This window comes from Myotis myotis, unplaced genomic scaffold (genome assembly GCF_014108235.1).
Source record: "Myotis myotis isolate mMyoMyo1 unplaced genomic scaffold, mMyoMyo1.p scaffold_m19_p_20, whole genome shotgun sequence".
Taxonomy (NCBI): domain Eukaryota; kingdom Metazoa; phylum Chordata; class Mammalia; order Chiroptera; family Vespertilionidae; genus Myotis; species Myotis myotis.
In genome coordinates, this window is record NW_023416325.1 from 187,309 (window position 1) to 208,849 (window position 21,541).

General features: G+C 45.4%; 1 protein-coding gene across 11 annotated transcripts in view; it reads left to right on the forward strand.

Annotated features, from left to right (window-relative positions):
- The first annotated feature begins 2,585 nt into the window (after positions 1–2,585).
- Positions 2,586–21,541, forward strand: part of PRR14L (proline rich 14 like) — a 29,250-nt gene continuing 10,294 nt past the window's right edge. For 3 of the 11 annotated variants that reach the window (XR_004974744.1, XM_036353145.1, XM_036353148.1), the window contains exons 1-3: positions 8,692–9,396; positions 15,583–15,655; positions 16,211–21,386. Coding sequence is in view for 10 of the 11 variants with exons in the window: in XM_036353145.1 (XP_036209038.1) it covers positions 8,926–9,396; positions 15,583–15,655; positions 16,211–21,386 (5,720 nt within the window). In the remaining variant the exon portion in view is untranslated. Of the gene's footprint in view, positions 2,785–8,673; positions 9,397–10,007; positions 15,656–16,210; positions 21,387–21,541 lie in introns of those variants that run through there. The other 8 variants (XM_036353146.1, XM_036353156.1, XM_036353147.1 and 5 more) reach the window with 8 other exon arrangements.

The following is a 21,541-nucleotide window of genomic DNA, read 5'->3' on the forward strand; positions in this document are numbered from 1 at the left end:
TAAGGCTGTTTTCCGTCCTTAGCAGCAATGGCTGATGGGAAGTCCTTCCATCTGTGAGGTGGCTAATGGCATGCTTCTCCTTGCTCTCAGGAGAGTTGGATTCCACCTCCTGAGAGCTGTCCAAGGTTGGTCTCATATATTACAAATGAAAATATCCCACTTTTTAATTTGGCATAAACTTGAGAAACACCTTAAGGTTTGAGATTTTAAAAAAATTTGTCTAGCCTTAGCCGGTTTGGCTCAGTGGATAGAGCATGGGCCTGTGGACTGAAGGGCCTGGGTTCGATTCTACTCAAGGGTACATGCCTGGGTTGCAGGCTCGATCTCCAGTAGGGGGCGAGCTAGAAGCGGCCGATCAATGATTTTCTCTCATCATTGATGTTTCTATCTCTCCCTCTCCTTCATCTATGAAATCAATAAAAATATATTTTTTGGGGGGGAGGAGGGCACAAAAGAAAACACTTGTCTAAAGCTGGTCAAGGTAAGGGGAGGCTGGAGCTCCCAGACTGGGACTCCAACTGCCTTGGTTCTACAACCATTGTGCTACAACCACCTACAGGATGTACCCTAAAATTCAGTGAGCAAGATAAATAATATTTTGAATGCAATATTTTCAAGTCAAAATTAATACAAAATTCCATAACGTACAGAATAATCACATATTTAAATAAAGACGAGATCAATAATGGTGCTCTGCAGAGTCATATTAGAGCCTGCGGCAGAAGGACAAACCAGTAATTCTGGGTTTCTCAGATCCCCTTCTATAGATAAATAGTTGCCTGAGGAAGTACTTGAGGAAGCCGATTCTGTAAATGTAGAAATGTTCTAAAGTGAATTTCTAGTGAATTCATCCCAACAGCACCTACAGTAGCCTATAAGTGAACTGTACAAGTATATAGATGATACATGGACTCACAGGCTATATTGCTAACAATAGGGTTGGCATTGTTATGGGAAAGGGAACCTGGCCCTGAGGGGGTCTGCCTAGGGCCAGCTAGTAGTGTGTGGGTTCTTGCAGGAACAATTTCACAACACGAATCCAGGTGGATTTTAGAGGATGTTTTTACAGCTGGGGACAGTGGAACCAGGAAGGGCCTAGGATAGAAGCAGCACCAGGAGAGAGACTAGGTAGGGGCCTGAGCCCAGGCTGCACTGCTTTGGCTCACTGAGAAGTCAGAGAAAAGGGCACCTTGGAGACGGTTCAGGGGAGTCACCCTGGATGTGAGTCTCATGGGGTCCCTTAGAGTTTAGATGCGGGCCTGCAGGGGAAGGAGTGGGGGAAGGGAAAGGCACCGGCCTGCTCCTGGGATGGAGAGAGCACGCTGGAACCTTCATTTTGATGGTTTTTAAAGGCTGCAAGTCTAGGAGAAGTCTTAGGGGAGAATTTCAATAGAATATCCATCCGGTTTATGTTGATGTGCTCAGATGAGATTTATCCCCCTAACTTCATCTATCCTTCAATGAACCTGGCAAATGGCACTAATTGGATTTCTGCTACCTATCTCCCTGAGTCGGATGATTTAAGCTATTTACCCTCTGGTTGGGGAGAAGTAAACCATTTACTCTTTTTTTTTCCCCATATGTGTTTATTGATTTTAGAGAGAGAGAGAGAAAGAGATAGAAACATTGATGAGAGAGAAACATCTATCAGCTGCCTCCTGCATGCCCCCTACTGGGGATCAAGCATACAACCTGGGCAGGTGCCCTGACCAGGAATCAACTGGTGACCTCCTGGTTCATGGGTTGATGCTCAATCACTGAGCCACACCAGCCAGGCAAACCATTTACTCTTAAGTGTCCTTGGTTACAGGAGACACGATTTTGCGATTTATTAGATGGCTGCAAACTGCTTGGCCATTTAACTGTTCCCCTATTCCGCTTGTCCTGGCTTACTAGCCTGTCTCAGCTTTTGGATTTGGATTTGTTTTATCTCTAGCCCCAACTAAAGCTGGGAAACCTATTATCTCCGCCAGGCTGGCTGGCTCAAAGATATCTTGATCAGAAAAGGGAAAAATAAAGTCTCCCTCAAACCTTGAGACTGTCCTTCAAATACCTATTGAGCGGACTCCGTTAGGTACCCAGCAAAGAACGATGGACAAGATACACAAGGGTGGGAAGGGACAGGTGATAGTGAATGGAGAGATGAAACGGGGCCACTTCAGCTGGTGTTAAACCTATGAATAAATTAAAACAAGACGCCTTGCCTTAAAGGACTGGAGGCAGAGAGGTGCTATTTAGAAGGAGGAGGGGAGTGACATGACCTGAAACACTGATTCCAGTTATAAAGAGCTCTAGGGCTGCCATAGTGGGAGGCAGGAAGCCCCTAGAATTGCAGCGCCAGGCCGGAGAAATGGTGGACTGGACCAGGGTATTTTCGGTAGAGACAGACACTGGACCCTGGGGGCGGGGGGTCTCAGCAGTAGCGTAAAACGGTGTGTTCCGCTTTAAGAGCACAGGCCGCAGGGGCGGGGCCTAAAGCGACGGGGGTCAGCCGAGGGCGGGAGGCCGACGCTGGAAGAGCAGCCCCTCGGCGTGCGCGCGCACCGTGCGGGGGCGGGGCTTGGGCGAGCCCGCATGGCTGTCTCCGGCCCCGGATGAGGAAGTACGAGGAGGGGGGCGGGGGGGAGAAGGAGGGAGCGGACCATAGAGACGAAGAGGTGGCGGCGGCCGGAGCGCCCTGGGCTCTCGGGACTCCGTAGGCTCAGGTAGACTTGGCGGCGGCGGGGCTGCGGCTGCCGAGGCCCGGCTGGCGGGGCGAGTGCGGGCCGCGGAGCAGGCCGCAGGGTAAGAGGCGGGGGCGGGAAGGCTTGGGGCGCAGCCGCCCCGCCCCACTCCACCCTGAGAGGACCTTCCGCCGGGAGGTGCAGGTGGAGGGGGAGCCCGGCCCCCCGCTCTCTCGGGGTGCCGAAGGGAACTGAAGCTGCGCTGCGGGGCGGCGGAACGCCCCGGGAAGAGGGAGGAGACCGGGCCCCCGCGCCGCGAGGGGGAAACGGCCTCCCCGAGTCATGGCTCCGACGGGGGAGAGACGCTCCTCTTCAGCCTCGCCGCGGCCGGAGACCCCCAACTTCCTCCGGGGAGTGCGACGCCCCCGGTCGTGGGCGGACGCTCTCCCCCGGCTCCAGTGCGTCTCTCAGCGGCGCAAGCCCCGCTCCCGGGGTGCGGGAGGGCGAGTCTGATTTTATTTTAAGGCTAATACCCCCCCCCCCCCCACACACACACACACACATCCCCAACGAGACCTTCCCCCCACTCCTCCGATGCGGTCAGCGCCAGCCCCGCAAGTGGAGAGCGAGCGAGGCTCAACTTGCCTGAAAGTGACAGAGGGGCTCTCCCTTCCCCGTGGGAGATGGACTTACCGTCGCCCCTTTTTTTTCCCACCTTTACCCCGAGACACCGGGAGGAAGACGCAGAATTTATGGTGGGAGAAGCCAGCCTTTCTCCCCCGCCCCCAGTCATGCCCACGGCGGCGCGGCGCCTCGCTCCTCTAACCCCCTCGGCGCCGGCTGTGCCGTGAGCTCCTGCCATTTGCACGCTCGGCGTCGGGAGGGCGATCGTCGCGAGCCCCTGCCCTCCGCCGCCGCCCACCGTTGTGACCTTGGCCGATGGCTGCACCTTCCCCCCCCCCAGCCCCTCTCGGGTCGGGGTAGACGTGTCCCAGGGGCTCCGGGAGACCTTGTGGGAGTGCTCAGCCCGTCGCTGTAACCTTGTGGTCAATTGTTGCTAGCAACTGTTACTTCACTTGCTTTTTAAAAAAGGAAACTAATATCCTCTCCAGAGAAACATGTTTCCTCTCAGCACCCCCAACCCACCCCTCCCCACCCCCCCCCCATGGCAAGTGTTCAACCCACCCTTTCTCTCGTGGAGCCCCCCTCCCCCCCCCGGGGTGGAGAGAGAGGCGCTTCTCATCCCTGTAGGTCCCACCACACTCCCCCCAGCGAACAGAGGGGGCCTCCCGTAGAATCATCTGGGAAATAGGCTTGGTTTTTGGAAGCGAGTCTGTCCTCCAGGAGGTCGGGAGGCCTGGTGCAGAGGCCAGCCTTGTCTTTGTTCCCAGAAGCTCTCGCTCCCTCCCCGGTTGGAGGTGTCCTCTCCCACTCCCCGGTACTTGCTCCGGTGAGAAAAGGCTTCCTTCTCGCTAGCTAGCCCCCCGCCCCCTCCAAAGAGGGAGAGTCCAACTTGTGTCTCTTGCTCTTCCAAGACAAATAAATACCCCTGAGAGCAGGACCCCTTTCTGCCGTCTGTTGAGAGCAGCTCCGGCGGCTGCTTTTCTCTTCCTCGGAAAAAGGAGCCCCAGCCTTTCCTGCGGGGAGCCCGTCCTTGGGGGAGCCCGTCCTTGGGAGAGGAGCAAGGAGCGTTCCCTCCCGGGTGGGCACAGGGGCTCCTCTGCGTGCCAGTGAAGCGGGGACAGGGGAGCAGTGGCTGCTGGTGGGGTTCCTGCGCTCCGCGTTGGAGAGCGGGGCCCTGTCCGTGGGTGGGCTTCCCTGCCCCACTTTCAGTTTGTGTGGAGACGGGGTTCAGAGATCGGTCTTTCTCTGAGCCTGAAGAAGAGGCCCTTCTCCGAGCTCCCTCCTGGAAGGGTTGGCTGCAGTGTCTGATCGCTGGCGGAGAAAGCCCCTTTCCAAGGTGCAAGGAGGGCGGGTGGGGAACGTCTGAGGGCCCGCTGTTACTAGCTGTTCTTTCCGTTCAGGCAGCCCCTTTACATTTGGAGAGAAAGGGAGGGGAGACCTTCGGCCTTGGGATTATTGGGGCACATGGTTTTCTGTCCTGCTGTTTTCTTTGTGTGATTCCTTCACCCCCCCCCCCCCCCCCGCCCCCCATTTCTTTTCTTAGTGCCACAAACTTTGTACTCCCAGAACTTTTGTTTGGGGGCTGTCGGAAGGACTAAAGTGGAAAGGCCACTCTGTCAGGTTTTTAGTATCATAAACGTATTGAGATGGGGAGCTGCAGCGTTCTCTTTCACGGGTTGTCTCTCCACCACCCGAGCTGTTGTTACTGGGTGGGATAGGAATGAACACTGCCAAGGTGTCCTTTCATCGTTTTTGTATGTAAAGTGTTCTTAAATTACCCCTGCTTGCTCTTGAGTAAGTACAGTGGGGATTAGTCTGAGCTCTATACCACCATTTTGGATGCCTTGGGTGTGCTTTGCTGAAACAGTGAAATAGAACAGTTTTCTTTAGAGTTATGGGATTTTTATTGGGGGCAGGACCTTTGAGATTGTTCTGTTTAATTTGTTAACTTTACACGTGAAATACTAGCCTGAGGAAGTTAGGGACACACTCCAAGCCTAGCTGCCAGCACGTGCATGACAGGATAGGGACCCTGGTCGCCCCACAGGAAAACCAGCATCTAGACTGCGCCCAGCACTGCTTCTGCATTTGAGACAAAGATCCGGGCATATTTGTTCTCAATTCAAAACAATTTCTTCTTTTATTGGAAGAATTCTGCATACTCCTATAAATATCAGTCATTTTTTTCCTTTAGGAAAAAATCCATTCTTTAAGCAATCGAAATCTTATTTATGTTATGGTAAAGATGAAGCCAATAGCAGCTGGTAAGAGTTGTTCCTGAGTCTCTAGGTTATTTCTTGCTTATACCTCAAATTAGATAATTATCTGGTATCCTTACCTAGAAGGTTGGTTATAAGTCATTAGCAAGGATTAAACCCTAAATCCCTATCTACATTTTATAAGCATGTGTTACTCTTTCCTCTTACTTGAAGTTTATTGAACATTTAATGTAAAAACTTTGTGGTTGGATTAGAGAGCTGACATTTGGGGTGATACTGATAAAGGCATAATACAGTTACAGTTATTTATTGCTACATATTTGGGTCTTGGGAGATAATGTTTAAAAAAATTCGACATATGGAATGCATACTCATTGTAAAAAAGGAAAAAGTACAACATATAATGAAGCCATTCATGATTCCATCACCCATCACTGTTTTCATCGTCCATCATTCCAACGCCCATCATTCCATCACTCTTGCTTGGGCTTACAGTCTTTCAAACATTTCCTTATATACATATATATTTTCCCTAAATAAAGCAGTCCTAATGTTTATGTAGTTGGGTAAAATATTTCTGACTTTCTGTGTAGAACTATATTTCTTTACCATTTTTAATTGCTCCATTGTATTCAGAGATTTCATTTTAAAGAACTTGAATGGTAAATTTTGGGGTATTTTCCTGCAGTCTTGTGGCATTACCAATAACATAATAGATGGCAAAAATTGAGAGAAGGGTTTAGTGATGCAAGCTAGAGAGCTGAGAATGATTTTGTACTGCCGCTCGAGGCTTGCATCTAAATATTACTCCATCTCTGAGGGTTCCAGCCAAGGCACTCAGCTGTTCCTGGTGACTCAGTTGCAGATACGGCTGAGAAACTGGAGGACCCAGAGTTGGGTGAGGAGTGAAAGGAGGGATTGTCTGTTTGGCTTCCACAGCCAATGTGCCTCATTGTTCTACAGATCGCAAATTCTAAGAATTTCGTCTCTACCAAACACGAGCATCAAGAGATGATGTGCTGTTTGGTTTTTGTAAATTGGAAATTATCTTTTGGTGACCAAAGCATTTAAAATTGAGTTGTAGCCAGTGCGAGTTTACAGTGTATATGGAGCCATAAGAAAGGGAAAGGTACTCTCTTCTCTGAGGAATATTTTGAGCCATTTTATGTGATTATCAATATTGCCTCTTTGTGATAAAGATGTATTTTTACGTAAGTTCGTGTTCAGAACAAAATCTTGAATTAGGACCATGGGGGCTGAAAGGAGTGGGATTTGTTAGAGACACTGCTGGATTTGAGTCCACGAAGGCAAGTGGAAGGTCTGATAAAGTTCAAGTCTGAGCTCTAGGATAATGGAGATGTCATTACTGAGATGCTGGGATATTAAAAAACAAACAAACAAACAAAAAATTAAGGCCACCCAGTGGGTGAAATCATAGGAACATGAATAAAACATCCAGCAGTTTAGAAAACCAAGAGAAAGGCAGAAAGGTCCAGAGTGAGGACCTGTCTTCTGTCCTCAGCCCCCAGCTTCGGTCCAGATGGCACAGGGGAGAGGATGGGACCTGTGCAAGGAGGAACGATTGTCAGCACAGGAGTATTCACAGTGGGTGCTCCTTCCCTTGGAGGCAGAGCATGGACATCTGTGTAAGTGACATCAGCGGGCTCCCAAGATAATCAAGGTAGGAGTAGACACAGGGGCCAAGGAAATGGCGTTATGAGGATTTACATGGTGTGCTGGGAGTCCCTGCTGCTCAGAAACCTGGTTGTGGTCAGTGAAGAGAAGGTGAGACCGTTCAGTAGCCAGCACTGGACCTTACAGGTGTGTGACATGTTTATTTGGGGGAAAAGCTGGACGTTAGGAAGTGGGGAGGAGAAATTGGCTGGCTTTCTGAAACATGCCTTCTTTCCTCGGTGCATTTTGGCCAAAGGATGTGCCATCAATACCTCCAATTAATCCTTGTAACGAACTGAGTTGCCAACTATTTCTCATCTTTCCTCTCCTTATGTAGGGTTAGGGAAAGCATCAGAATGAAAGCATGCAGTATCTTATGTTGTTAATCAGCTTCTATGTTGGTCAGGTCACAGTGGATTTTGTGGAAACTGCACACATTATTGGTAGACTAAAATGGAAAACTTACCGGTCAGGAAACCCTGGTTGTGAGTGTACCATTTTCTAGCTCTGTGTGAGTGCACGTGTGTGAGTGCACGTGTGTGTGTGTGTGTGTGTGTGTGTGTGTTGACTAATGATATAATATTATGACCTATATAGATATAAATATTATTTCAGCAAATAAGCTGTGTTTCCATTACCCAATGCAAAAAATTAAACATTCCCATTTCAAATGAAGTCCCCTGGGTATCCCCCTCCTTCCTCTCAGATAACCATGTAATATTGTAGGCAGGTCATTTTTAACCTCTTCAGGTGTGATTTTAAAATCATAAGATGATAGCTGCCCTACTTAGCTCACAGGGTTATTGTGAGAATCAAGTGAGTGGTGACTGTGAAGGCACTTAGAAAATCTCAAGATGCTGAATAAAGGTCAGGAAGGAACCTGCAAAAGATCTGGTTTAGTAGTGTCTCGTGCCAGCCTGGGTAGGTACAGCTCAAGTGTTTGGTAAGCAGTGAAGGAACGGAATTCCATTTTCTCCATATCTTCTTTCAGAAAGTACAGGGTGTCCCCAAAAATGTATATACACTTAACAGCTGATAGCTCAGTTGATGTTTCTTTCTTTTCATGTTTAACCCATTGGGGTTAATAAGTATTCAAAGTGTGTGTACATTTTTGGGGACACCCTGTATTTTAATAAAGAAAAGCCAGTGATTCATATTCTTCAGAGTCCTGCGGTGTATATTCATTCAGCAGTTATTTACTGAGTACCCACTCTGTGTCAAGTACCTATTCCAAGCAGTGGGGATACAGCAGTGAACAAAATGAGCAAAGTTCATGCCTTTAAAACAAAGTAGAAAACTTTTGATCCTTTTTTAAAATATATTTTTTATTGATTTCAGAGAGGGAAGCAGAGGGAGAGAGAGATAGAAACATCAACGATGAGAATCATTGATTGGCTGCCTCCTGCACGCCCACAACAAGGCATGTTCCCTGACCGGGAATCAAACCAGGACTGCCTGGTTCATAAGGTCGATGCTCAACCACTGAGACACACCAGCCAGGCCTGTTTTGATCTTTTAATTTACATCATTTTTTTCCCCACAAATTCAGTCTATTAAAGACAATTTTTTTAATGCCAGATAATGCCGGCATTTGAGTTAGAATTTATTGTCCTTATTTTTGCCAGGTTGAGCTGAGACAGCTTTCTTCAACCCTGCAAAGTTTTAAACTTTTATCCCTTCCTTTGATTTGTGTCAGGGTGAACCGTTTGATGTAAGACTTGACTCCATAATCTACATCTGCCCTAATGCTGTCATCCGGAATAGAGACTCAGCCAGTTCCACTTGATTCCTCCATGTCTGCCGTGGTACAGGAATTATACTCGGCACTCCCAGTAAGTGTCTCCAAAGAGCTTCATGCTGACCCTGAGCCAAGTGTGATTCCAGATGTAAAACCTGGAGCCTCAAGCTCTCTTATAAGTCAGAGTAGGACAGTGCCCTTGGAGCTGCAGAGGACTCACGCGGGAAGTTGTGAAGAAACCTCTGAGACCTCGGATCATGGGGGAGCGCCTGGGCGGTGTGGGCTGGTGGACTCCACAGCAGGAGGCTCTGTGGCTTCTGGGATCTTGGATAGGGAAGAGAAAACCGAGAGCGTGGAGCTACAGGTCTTCAGAGATCGAGGGGACCAGGTGGAAATTGTAAGAGACCCCTGTGAGGGAGCAAAGGAAGACCCCTGTCAGCATTCCACAGCCTCTGAAGAAAAGATCAGCCCACGTCAGGTAAGAGATGAGCTGTTGATTCAGATGAGTTGAATATGAATGACAGCTTTCCAGAGTCACACTTCACAGGATAAAGTGTAGGTGCTGACAGGTAGCTTATGATTTATTCTTGAAACATTTCCAAAATGTTGATTTTGGTGTTAACTTCTTTGGATGATCTTTTAAGATAATAGACCCTTGCAGAGAGGAAGTGCTTATTTAATGAAAAAGTGTCACTTCTTTGAAGCAGCTATTGTATATGAAATAGTGAGTCTCTTTGTGATAGTCGTATTTCTGCATCTGATGTTAAGAAATTATGGGTACTTGTCCCTTAAGTTAGGGTAGTATCCTGTTTAGGGATAGCGTTGTGGAGTAAGATGTCACAGAGATATCTTTGAGGGAGGCTGTTGCCTCCCGCACGTGCCCTAGGTACATGCCCTTGATGGGAGTCAAACTTGGGACCCTTCAGTCCACAGGCCGATGCTCTATCCACTGAACCAAATCGGCCAGGAACTCTATTCCTTTTTAAAACCATCTCTTTTTTCCCTTCCAACTCCACCATAGGTAAATACAGTGGAACCTCGGTTCTCAAACTTAATTTGTTCCAGAAGGCTGTTTGAGAAGTGATTTGTTCAAAAACCAGATCATTTTTTTCCCATTAAAAATAACATAAATTGAATTAATCCGGTCCAGACCCCCGGAAGATTCCCTGTTTTAACCTTTCACAATTTCCTGATTGTTGTCTTGTGAGTACTTTCACCCTTTCGTAGCATCAGCACTCTTGGTAGCCTCTTTATGTTTTAAAATTGTGCTAATCATTGATTTTGCCATGCCATACTCGGTAGCCAGGTCAGACACGGTCTACATACTTTGCAATTATTTCTTTTTTAAGCTCTATTATTGTTCTCACAACTTTCCTTTTCACTTTGCTCCTATCACTAACTTTCTTAGGACCCATGGTGACTTATTGTACATATTTAATAATAACAAGCAACAACAAAAGCAGAAAACCCCACAAAATATTCACAGCACAATTTCCTGAGATGTTAACAACATGAGGTTTAGCAGTGAACTGACTCATACTCATGCATTCGCTCCTTTGTTTGTCGCCTGACAGGCGTGTGACTGAGCATACAGGTATCAGCATGAATGGGTTGTCAGGTTGAGAACCGAAGTTTTGTTCTACAACTAAGACATTTTTTCTGTGAACAACTTGGTCAAGAACCGAATTGTTTGAGATGGGAGACATCCGAGAACTGAGGTTTGACTATACTATAATTAATAGTAATAAACATAAGATTTTGTACTTGATTTCATAAATTGAACTTCACAAGTGAAAAAAAGCAGTATTTTTTGGAGAAACAGAAGACCTACAGGTTTTAGCTGGTCACTTAGAATTAACTTTGTGGTATGGCTGCCAAGGAAAGCCAGTTTGCTCTTAATATACACCAACAGAAATGTGTTCCCTGGGCTGAGAGGTGGTGCTCTGTTGCCTTCTGGCTAGCCTATAGCTAGAGTATCATACTCACAGGGAGTCCCTTCTCCCCGCAGCACTCAGATGAGCTCAAGATGCCCCTAGGTTTGAGAGAATGTGGGGGGGAGAGGGGAAGCAAGAATGTGTCAGTGTTGGGGTTCCTGGCCAAAGAGGATCCTTCCTGTCCCCTCCTCATGCTGAGCCTGGTGTCATATGTGGCAGGAATATAGAAAACCAGGAATGTATTCCTGGATAAAAATTCACACTAATGTCACAACTTGACAACACACCATTGGAGACAGAGTTGCTGGGCGTGTCTTCCTATGAAAGGGAAAAATCAAGAGAAGTGTTAGAAACCTCAGGAATTTGGGAGCTGTGAAGCAGAAGTGATTCTGTTGGGCACCGTTAGGCTCAGTGGGAGACCTGGCAGTGATGTCTCCTAGTCATTCTCAGGTTATAGGATCCTTTGGAAATCTAAATGAATGCTGCAGACCTCTCAGAAAATAACATTTCAGAAGGTTCGCAGAGCTCTGACATCCGTGGACCTTGAGATAAGAACTCTTGCTAGAATGGCAAAACACCACAAACATAGTCAAAGACACTGACAGATTGAGAGAATGTATTTGCAACATATATCGCAGATAAAGGATTTATGTCTCTAATATATAAATGAAAAACCTGATAGAGGAAAGACTTGGATAATTCACTGTGTGTGTGTGTGTGTGTGTGTGTGTGTATTGTACTTAAACACATGAAGAGACGGTCAAACCCACTCATAATTAGAGACGTGATTCCACTTTTTACCTGCGAGAATAGTGAAAACGAAAAATTATGACAACATATCTGGTTGGCAAGGCTGTGAAGAAAAAGATATTCTCCCACATTGACAGGGGGAATGCATAATGATGTAACGGTTCAGAAGGAGACTTTGATTGCTCCTAACAAAACTGCATATGTCCTGCCCTATTGACCTAGCATTGTTCTTTCTATGTATCTACCTGAAGACACACCTTCAACAAAGTAAAAATGTGTATCCACAAGGTTATTCTTTGAAGCATTATTTATTATTGAAAAATGTTGGTAGCATATGCCTGGGTTGAATATGTTGTAATAGCTTTGGGTCCAGGATACAAGACTTTAGTCATACTCAGTACAGACACAGAAAAAGTTCTGAATTGTCTGTTAGCTATAATACAAAGGCTCTTTGAAAGTACCTGGACAGGGGACATCAAGTAAGGAAACACAATGGTTGTTGATCACTTGTAGCATGTTATGCTGTTGGAAAACTTGTTTTTTAATGGCATATGTTTAAGAGACTTAACATTGTACAATTTTTATGACTTTACTTAAATGAAAGGCTATTGGACTAGCTGCCCATTAAGCTTACCTATTTCTCACCCTAAGAGTCTGTGATTCTAAGGGAAATTTGCAGTCGTGTGAAAGTACTTACTATTTGATGAAAAGGAAATCGTTGGAAAGAATTCATTGTCACTAAAGGTGAAGAAATCTGAACTTTGCACTTTCAGCAGTACAATTGGTGGCCATAAGCTGTTCTCCGGGTCTGCCAGGGCACTGTTGTCCCCACAGTGATGGCTGGCTCACAGTTCTTATCTCATACTAGAGGCCCGATGCATGAAAATCGTGCAAGAGTAGGCCTTCCTCCCTCCGGCTGCCAGCACTGGCTTCCCTCTGACACCCGGGACCTGGGCTTCTCTCTGGCCGCCGGCAGGCACCCAGGACCCGGGCGTCCCTCGAAGCCCCTGGACGTCTGGTCAATTAGCATATTATGCTCTTATTATTATAGACTATTGAAAGTGTGTGGCAAAGACGTGACCAAAGCATTGGTGCCATACTGCTGAAGCTTAAGACAGAACTTCCTCCTAAGTATTTTAGCAGTTCTCTTAGATAACTTATTGTGGGGGGATGCTATTAAATGTCTTACCCAACTAACATGGCCGGTGTCTTATGTAAAGTCACCAGTTGTTTCTCTGAATTGAGATAGGTGGAGGAAAATTCCTTTTTATTAAGCTCTGTTAAGATGACTTATAGTTGTCGTTGTCCAGCTGTTCCTTTCTAAATATGCAAACATAGGAAAGTGAGGGATCCATCTAGAAATACAGAAGTTTCTTTATTTTCAGTGTACTTTGCTATGAACATAATCCTGGCTATTTTCGCAAATGTCATGAAGTAGGAAAGATCTCATTTGCTCCATGTTGTGGACCCATAATTGCACAGTTCAGTGTAGAGGCAGTCCCATCCAAAGACGGGGGCCATCATCGCTGCCCTTCTGCTGCCCTTCCATCTGCCTCTGCCTCCAGCTCAGGAAGCTCGGGGTTGGAGGAGCTCAGCAGGGTCTGGGCTAATGGCTCAGCAATACATCAGGCCCCGAGGAGCTTCGGACTGCCCTGCTTATACAGCTGACAGCCTGATGTATAGTCATTTCTCCCCTTAAGTGTTTGTGTGTTTTTCCTGCTCTAAACTGGTCTCATGGGAATGAATAAGAGAATTGTATTTCCCCCCGCCCCCAGAACATACAGCAAGTTTTTAATGGGAAATAAGATTACAGACGAACAGTATAAGAATGGTTTTTAAGACCCTCCTAAATTCTGCCAAAACTTTGGAGAAGTCCCAGAAGCTGCGTTTTATTCCAAAGCAGTGGTCAGGGAGAGGGTGTGTTGGATGGGCAAGGCAAAGAATTTGTTTACTGTCAATTTGAAAAGCAAGTTGCGCTTACGTGATGTTTCTTGTGTCCAATAGTTGATAGAATGCTGCAAACTATAGCAGTTATTTCACTTGAGGTTGAAAGAGGGATCCATGGGAACTTTATCTTAAAAATCTATTCATTTAAAACATTTTGCAGGCAATGTTAGTATAGTAATGATCAGATGTCAGTATCTAACAAAATCTAGATGGTAGAAAGAAATGCTTAGAATTCTACCTCCTGAAAGTTAGAACATTGATAAAATATTGTAGGAAACATCGATTGGTTGCCTCCCATACACGCCCTGACCTACCGGGGTCAAACCCGCACCCTGGGTATGTGCCCTGACCAGGAATCGAACCTGTCACCTTTCCGTGTATGGGGCAACTCTCCAACCAACTGTCCCACACCGGACAGGGCTGATTCTCAAACTCCCCTCCCCCTCCACTTAAACTTTTAACCACTGGTTTGAACATCCAGGATGATGTTGGAGATAATACGTGCTTGAGATAATTATTACTGTGATTGTTGCCAAGTGGTGATTTTTCTATTCTCATCCTTCTATGGTAAGTAAGAGCTTTCTCTGCTCCCCATTTACAAATAATGTCAGTCTGGCATCATGCTATAATTCATACTTTTTGCAAACATGGTAATGTTACACATAAGTTATCTGGAAGGTATTTTTTTTTAAGTTCATGGTCTGCAAAAGTATACCACACTGAAGCTTATCTAGAAAATGAAAGAATAGACCTACTTTATATATGCCAGTCCATGCTAATCCCACCTCTCAATTTCAATGATGTTTTATTGCTGCCCGTGCTCACCTGTACTTGCCATTGCTCATTCGTTTTGTCTTCTCTCCTTTATGGGTTCTGTTTCCACCACAGAGCTTAAAGCCAAATGGCTGGGGGTGTGTGTGTGTGTGTGTGTGTGTGTGTGTGAAGATTTTTTTAAATGATTTTTAGAGAGAGGGGAAGAGAGTGGCTGCCCCTTGTCTGCCCCTCCTGGGCATCGAGCCCACAACGCCAGCCTGTGCCCTCACCCAGAATCGAACCAGCATCCTATAGGTACATGGAACAGCACCCAGCCAACTCCACCACACCGGCCAGCGCCCAAATGGCTTTTACCTGGTATTTTTTGTAAGGTTTTTAAAGTGTTACATAACTTATCAAAAGTTGTAATAATGATTTCACTGCCTGTAGATTTAGGTGAACACTATGCGATAGTCTGTGCTTACCAGTTAAATCACTGTGAAAAAAAATATTTTTTTATTCTTAGGGCAGGGAAAAAGAAATGACCCAGAAGGAGCTGAGTGTGAGCAGCTGTCTTTGGTCTATCAGTGTCTCCCAGCTGGTCAGTCTAACACAACCTTAACCTTATGGGGCTCCAAGCCATTTGCTGCACGCCGTGCACATTCTGCCACTGCCCTTCTCAATTTTCTGAATTCCTTCAGGAGGAAACTGGTTATTATTGGTGGTGTTTCCCCTTATCCTCTCCTCCCATGTGAAGGGGGATGAAAGAAAATAATAGCCCTTCTACGAATTTTTGGAAGAAACTTTGGAAAGAAAATTGAGTATGTATTTCGAATGGTTAGGGACTGAGATACAGTACATCAGACTTCCTGATATATTTTTTAATGAAATTAAGATTACATTGCAGCAATTTGTTTCTTGATTCAGAAGGTATTTATAGGGCTTTGGATGGATCTTCAGGCCAACATTTTAAACCTCTATTGTCCCGATCTTGGGAAAGTTGGCTTTTCCAGGTCAAATAGAGAAGTGAAAGTTTTTTTGTTTTTGTTTTTTGTTTTATTGCTTAAAGTATTACAAAGAGTATTATATATGTCTCCTTTTTTTTTCTCCCTTGAGAAGTGGAAGTTTTTATTGATTATACTTATTTAAATTTGAGGTTTCCTTCAGTTCCCAATCTTTGTGGCTACTAGTGAATTTCCAGAGTCATAAAGAATTCTCATTCATGAGCTCAAGTATTCAACAGAGCTCTGAGTCCTCCCTGACCACTGATCTTCCTGCAGGAGGACCTCCGGATGCCGTCGCATGAAGAACTGTTATGCATGGACCTCCCTGAGGATTGTCTGAGGATCAAAGGTATTTATCACAAATCTTCATACTGGAAATATTCATAAAATTGCAAATTTTTTCGAAAGTGGAGAGCATACTAAACCCCCATGTACCTCACTCAGTTTCAGTGATTACCAGCTTATGACCAGTCTTGTAGCTATTATTCCAGGTATTTCGGCTGAGGTAACTGATCAATGACTTCTTTAGTATTTAATTATTTAAGTAGTAAGAAGGTAGTCATCTAATAATAATATAAGCTGTTATATTGTGAGTCTGCTTTGTTAATGTTTTAGAATGGAAGCTGCTTAAGACTCTGAATTAGGCATGTCTTTTGTTGCAGTCCTTGGTCCTGCTAAGTAAGTACATTTAAGTAACACTTAATTACCTGTTCCAGTCAGGTACACTTTTGGCCTCTGTCATACTCTGCAGAGAAGAACAAAACCAATGGCATCGTGCACTGACTTTGCAATTCTTCTTCTGAGTTGGGCATTTTTGTTGTTTGTTGCATGATTACTTTGTTCTGCCTTCATGAATTTATTTTTTATGATTACATGCTGATTTGGATTTATTTCTTTTGTGCAGAAGGAAATGTCCAAATTACAACTGAAACTCTGTTAAAATCTACTGAACAAGTACAAGGTATGAAGGTCAATGGGACTCAGACAGATAATAATGATGGACACAAGAATGGCAATGTGAGTAAAGATCTCTCGGCTGGGCGCAGCGATTCCCCAGAAGTAGACAAAATCATGACCAGTGGTGAGGTTTCAGAAACCAGCACATTCATTTCCCTAGAGCCTTTAAACTCTGCGAACCTTGGATTAACAGAAGCAACTCCTAAAGAAAAAGTATGTGAAGAATTAAAAACTTGTTCTTCTTCGTTGTCATTATTACCAGGGAACAGTGCCATTTGCGAAGTGGACAATGGGAAGGAAGAGTTGTGTAAGTTAAGCCTTGTCTGTGAAGCAGATGACAATCACCACCAGATTGTTGGCCACCATAATGAAAAACACGGTTCTGCTCATGGCAGTCCCAGACCCATGAGAAATGTAGTTGTAGAACCCTTAGGAAAAAATTCTGAAGTTTCCTGTTTCAAATCAAGTTTATCTGGTCCAGAATCCAGAACAGCATCCTTAGAAAAATGTAGTTTTGCAGGTGATGGCTTGCTAAAGAGATCTGCTGAAAAGACAGAGAATTCCTGTTTTGATGGTGACGCTCAAAGCAAGAACTTGGCTTCTAGAGAAGAAAATGAAGAACAGTGTGTGAACTTCAGCTCTGAAAGAGGGGAATTCTTTCTTGTTAATGCCAAGCAACCAGAAGAGGATGCTGGTGGTCCTTGTTCTGTAGAAAAAAAGACTGTTGCCTCCCCAGAAGAAAATGTCCGCGATAACTATTGCATTCAAGGCAGTATCCACACAGACAGCTCCAGTTCTCTAATGCCCAAGTATTTTCCCAAAGCCACAGAAGTCACGTTTAAAAAAAAAGATTTGAATATCACTTCAGACATGCAAGTTAGCTTAACAGACCCTGAGGGCCATAGAGAAACTTTTACTAATATAAGCCATCTAGGCAGACACTCTGAAGAAAGCAGTTTTTCCTCCTCGATGCAGACTGAAGAGCCAAAACAGACAACCACTATCAAGCCTGGTATGTTAAGTGAAAAGATTTACAGTAAAGACCCTAACTCCTTAGTCAGCAACCAGAGAAATCTGGAAGGTGACACCCAGTTAAATGAAGCATCATATAGTGACTTTATGATTGAAAAAAAAACCCATGTGAGTTTAATGCCAGAGGACCAGATAAGTCTTGTAAATGAGGAATCAAAACCCAAGAAAGGTGCTGCTCAGCTATTACCATCTCTAGAATTTGGTTGCAGACCTGAGTCAGAAAAATCTGTACAGATCTCACAGGACAATATTCCACATTTAGATGAACAGAGCATTGCCTGTGAGTTGAATGAACGTCCCTCTGCTGATGAACTAGTTCTAGACAAAATAGAAAGTGAATGTGTTTTAAATCAAGTGTCCCTTAATTCTCAAGATCATGCGACATTGTCAACTGACAAAGAGTTGCCTTTAGCACTAAGCGAGGATTCCCAACAGAGCCATCACCCTCCATTAGAGGATGGAGCCAGTGTCCTTACTGATATCCAAACCATCCCCATGAAGACAAAAATGAAAGATATCTCTCCACCAGGTGACAAAACCTGTGGTGCCTCATCAAACAATTTCACCTTAAATATCAAACCAGGAAGCCTACAAAGAAAAAACAAAATGGCTGATTCAGGAACAGAAGACCTACATTCCAGACTTCTCTCATGTAAGAAAGAAATAGCAGTCTTGTCTCCAGAGGTCTCTATCATGGATTGTCAGAGTGTTCAACCTCAGCATCTCTCTAGCTGCCATTGTGTAGGGGAAAATGCACCAGGAGAGAGCACGTGTTCTGCGTGTGCTGCTTATGAGTCTAGAAGAATCATCCTGGAAGGTGAAAACTCACTGATGATCAACCATGAAAATGCATTTCAGCACAGCGATCACTATTCCCCAGGAAGAGAAGACTCCGTGGAAAGAAGCACCCATAAAGTGAGTTGTACATCAGAGGGAAGTGAACTTAATGGAAGAGAAACGAAGGGCAGCCTTCCAGGAGATAAGATCAGAAACGAAAGGACAGTAGGTATGTTAAATAGTGAAGCTTCCAACAGAACCATTCACGGCACCAATCACATCCAACCCAGTGAGGAAGGGCTAGAATTAAAGGAACAGGATATACCCAAAGAGACTGTGTTTTATAAATATAACAACTCTGATTGTGCCACACAAGAGCCAAACCAATCTATAAACATTCCAAATCCTGAAAAACGATTGGAGCTGTTTCCTGCTAAGTGCTCCAGTTTTAAAAACATGAATCAAGCAGTTAAAACTCTTGATCAGAAGACAGATGAAGTCCTTGACTACCGGAGTAACCCAGACAGACCAGATGAGTACAGAAGTGAAGATAAACCAGCTAAGGGGACACTAGGTAATGACCAGAGACAGACCATCACAGAGCCTAACACAGGGGAAAGCTGTAACCAGAAGAATCTGCCATTCAGTTCCGGCAATAACAACTCATTGTCTGGTGGTAGTCGGAAGAAAGGCTATTTGAAAGGAGGCTTTGAAAGGATTTCTAGTTGTGGTAAGTCCACAGATGGTATGGTAGACATCACCTGCACAAACTGTAATAATAAGCCTAGAGAAGGCATGCTGGACACACTTGGTGGTGTGCGGCAAGGTGGACTGGCATTAATTGAAACCTCAAGGAGTGCCCTGTCTCAGAGAGGAGACTTGAATGCTGCGTTTACAGGACAGATTGACCAGGATTCAGAATTCCCAGATGCTACTTCCTCTGCAGCAGAATCTCTTGAAATAAAAAAATCATGTGAAGAGAAAGTTTGCAGATCGTTAAACGATAGTGAAATGGAAGTGCATCCAGACCCTTGTGCCAATGAGATAGAGTCTATTGCAGATCATGAACCAAATACAAGAATATTGGATGGAGTAAATGTGTCTTTAAATCATAGTCATCATGAACAGCAAGTTAAAGAAGCATCTCTGAGAGAAACACAAGAAATGATTGAAAAATCAAGACTAGAAATACATTCTGAGTTTGACAAGGAAAATATCTTTGGAATTTCCTCAGAAGAGTTGGTGTCTAGAAGACACCAAGATGAGAACTCGGTTCTCCCAGAGAGCCTGAAATCCATTGAGATAATGCCATTGTGTCTATCTGCTCAAGAAGCATCAGAAGCTAATGTTAAAAGTGAAGAAACTGACATGAAAAATATTTTTAAACCAAAAGATGGTGAAATGCTTTGTGAAAATGTAGAGGATCGCACAGTCCCGCCTGAGATGAAGGAAGAAATACCAAGGAATAGGAGTAATCCCGGCGAAGGAAACAGCATTGACATCAGTATGAAAATGTTGCCTTTGATGATGAAAACAGAAACTAAAGTGAAAGGGGAAGAAGCCAAAAAAGATCAGAGGGGACCACCAGATCACGTACCTGTTGGGGAGGAATCTGACGAGAGGGTTACCAGAGAAGATGGTCATGGTGGTGACAGGAGTGAGATTTCTCAGACACACTGTAAATCCCTGAGGATGTATGGTGACGCTGAAGAACAGCAAAGCCAGAGGGATTTGGACTCCATGTTGCAGAAGGCAGAGGAATATGAACATCAGAAAGAAGCACAGACACTATTGGAACAATGTACATCATCTAATATGTTGTCAGATGAAGTGCAAAATCAGAACCAACCTAAGGATTACAAATGTGAGTACACCAGGATGAAAGAAGTCACCCCAGCACAGCTGGCCCAGGGTAACATTACCGCACGGCTTCAGAAGTTGAAAGACCCAAAGGAGGAAAAATTACGTCATCCATTAAAAAAGGACATTGAGTTGTGCGTAGGTCCTTGCCTTCATGGTGTCCCCCAGAAATCCCAAGACCCCAGCTCTGCCAGGTGTTACGAAGTACACGGTGCCTTTGGGAACACTTCCCATCAGAAAGGAGTGCTTCCCTTCAAGAAGCAGCCGCATCGGGCATGTAAGAAAGTTCCCTGTCAGGAGCAAGTCAGCATCGGGAGGAAAGTAAGTAAAATCAGGAATTCTGCCTTTTTAAAGAATTCCTCTGAGACCATCCCCACAAAAGCACACAGACTTCTCAGCTCACCTGCTCTGTCTGCACCCGCACGACTGGAACCCGACACAGTACCTAGCGGGAGCCTAGTTAGGCACATACCAAAGCAGAAGGCTACTCCGTGCCATCTCTTAAGGAGCCTGAACGTCAGGAAGCCCACCAAAGAATCAGCCTTACTCAGCAAGCTATCCGTCCTTGCCTCCAGGCTGGCCCCAGCCTCAGAGACCCACAAACTAAGGTATCGGCGGTGTTCTTCTGAACTCCTTCCAGTGGCTAAAAGCTACAAGCGGCTCAGATGTAAAAAGCTCCTGGATGGATTTTCAGACACTATGATGCAGCTGAATCCATATTTGACAGCTAGTGGATGGGATAGGAGGCCTAACAATAAACCCTTGACACTTTATCCACTCGAAGCCATTAAAATGAGCTTCATAGATTTGAGCAACAAGATGCCATTGCTGCTGTTGGGTTCTGGAATCTTCCCCATATCCTTTCACGTGAAATCAGGCTCCGAGTGCATGCCTGAGTCCCCACGGACTTTTCCTGAGCACTGTGCTCCGGCGAGGCTTGCCTTAGGGGAGGCCACCCCTTGTCCTTCTCAACCTCCCAAGTGGACCTTTTCCTTCTTCTTGTCCCATGGTTGCCCTGGGATGGCCACATTCAGGGAAGACACTGGCCTCCATGCTCAGGCACATTCCCAGGCTCCTCCACAGCCTCCAGCTCCTCTCCAAGACTACGGAGGCACCGCCATAGTCCAGACCAGAACAGGCTGTTCTGTCCTTGGCCTTCACACTCTCCTAGCACTTTGTTCCCCGGGATGTTACCGAATCTGGACAAAAAAACGGAGCTTCTCCAGTCACATGCCTACCATGCAGAGGCTCTTCATGACTCAGTTTACACAGGGCTTGAGGGGGTTAAGGTCTCCAGCCTCCATAGCAGACAAGATCTTCTGTTCTCTGCCCTATTCGGTGGGCCGAGTGCTGTCCGTTTGGAGCCAGCATGGGCCTTCTGCCTGCCCCTTCGAAACCTCTGCTCTGCATTCCACTCACAGCAAGCGACCGCCAACTCTGGACATCACAAGCAGGTAAACTGTCCCCTGTTCTTTGTAAGTGTTCCGTCTTTGCTGCCTGCCATCAGGGAGAGGGAGGGCCACTGCTGGATGTGCAGGGCTATTGGGAGCTGTGTCTGCATTCTTTTTATACCTTGCCCAGTCTCTGCTGAGAAAATGGGGCAGTAATT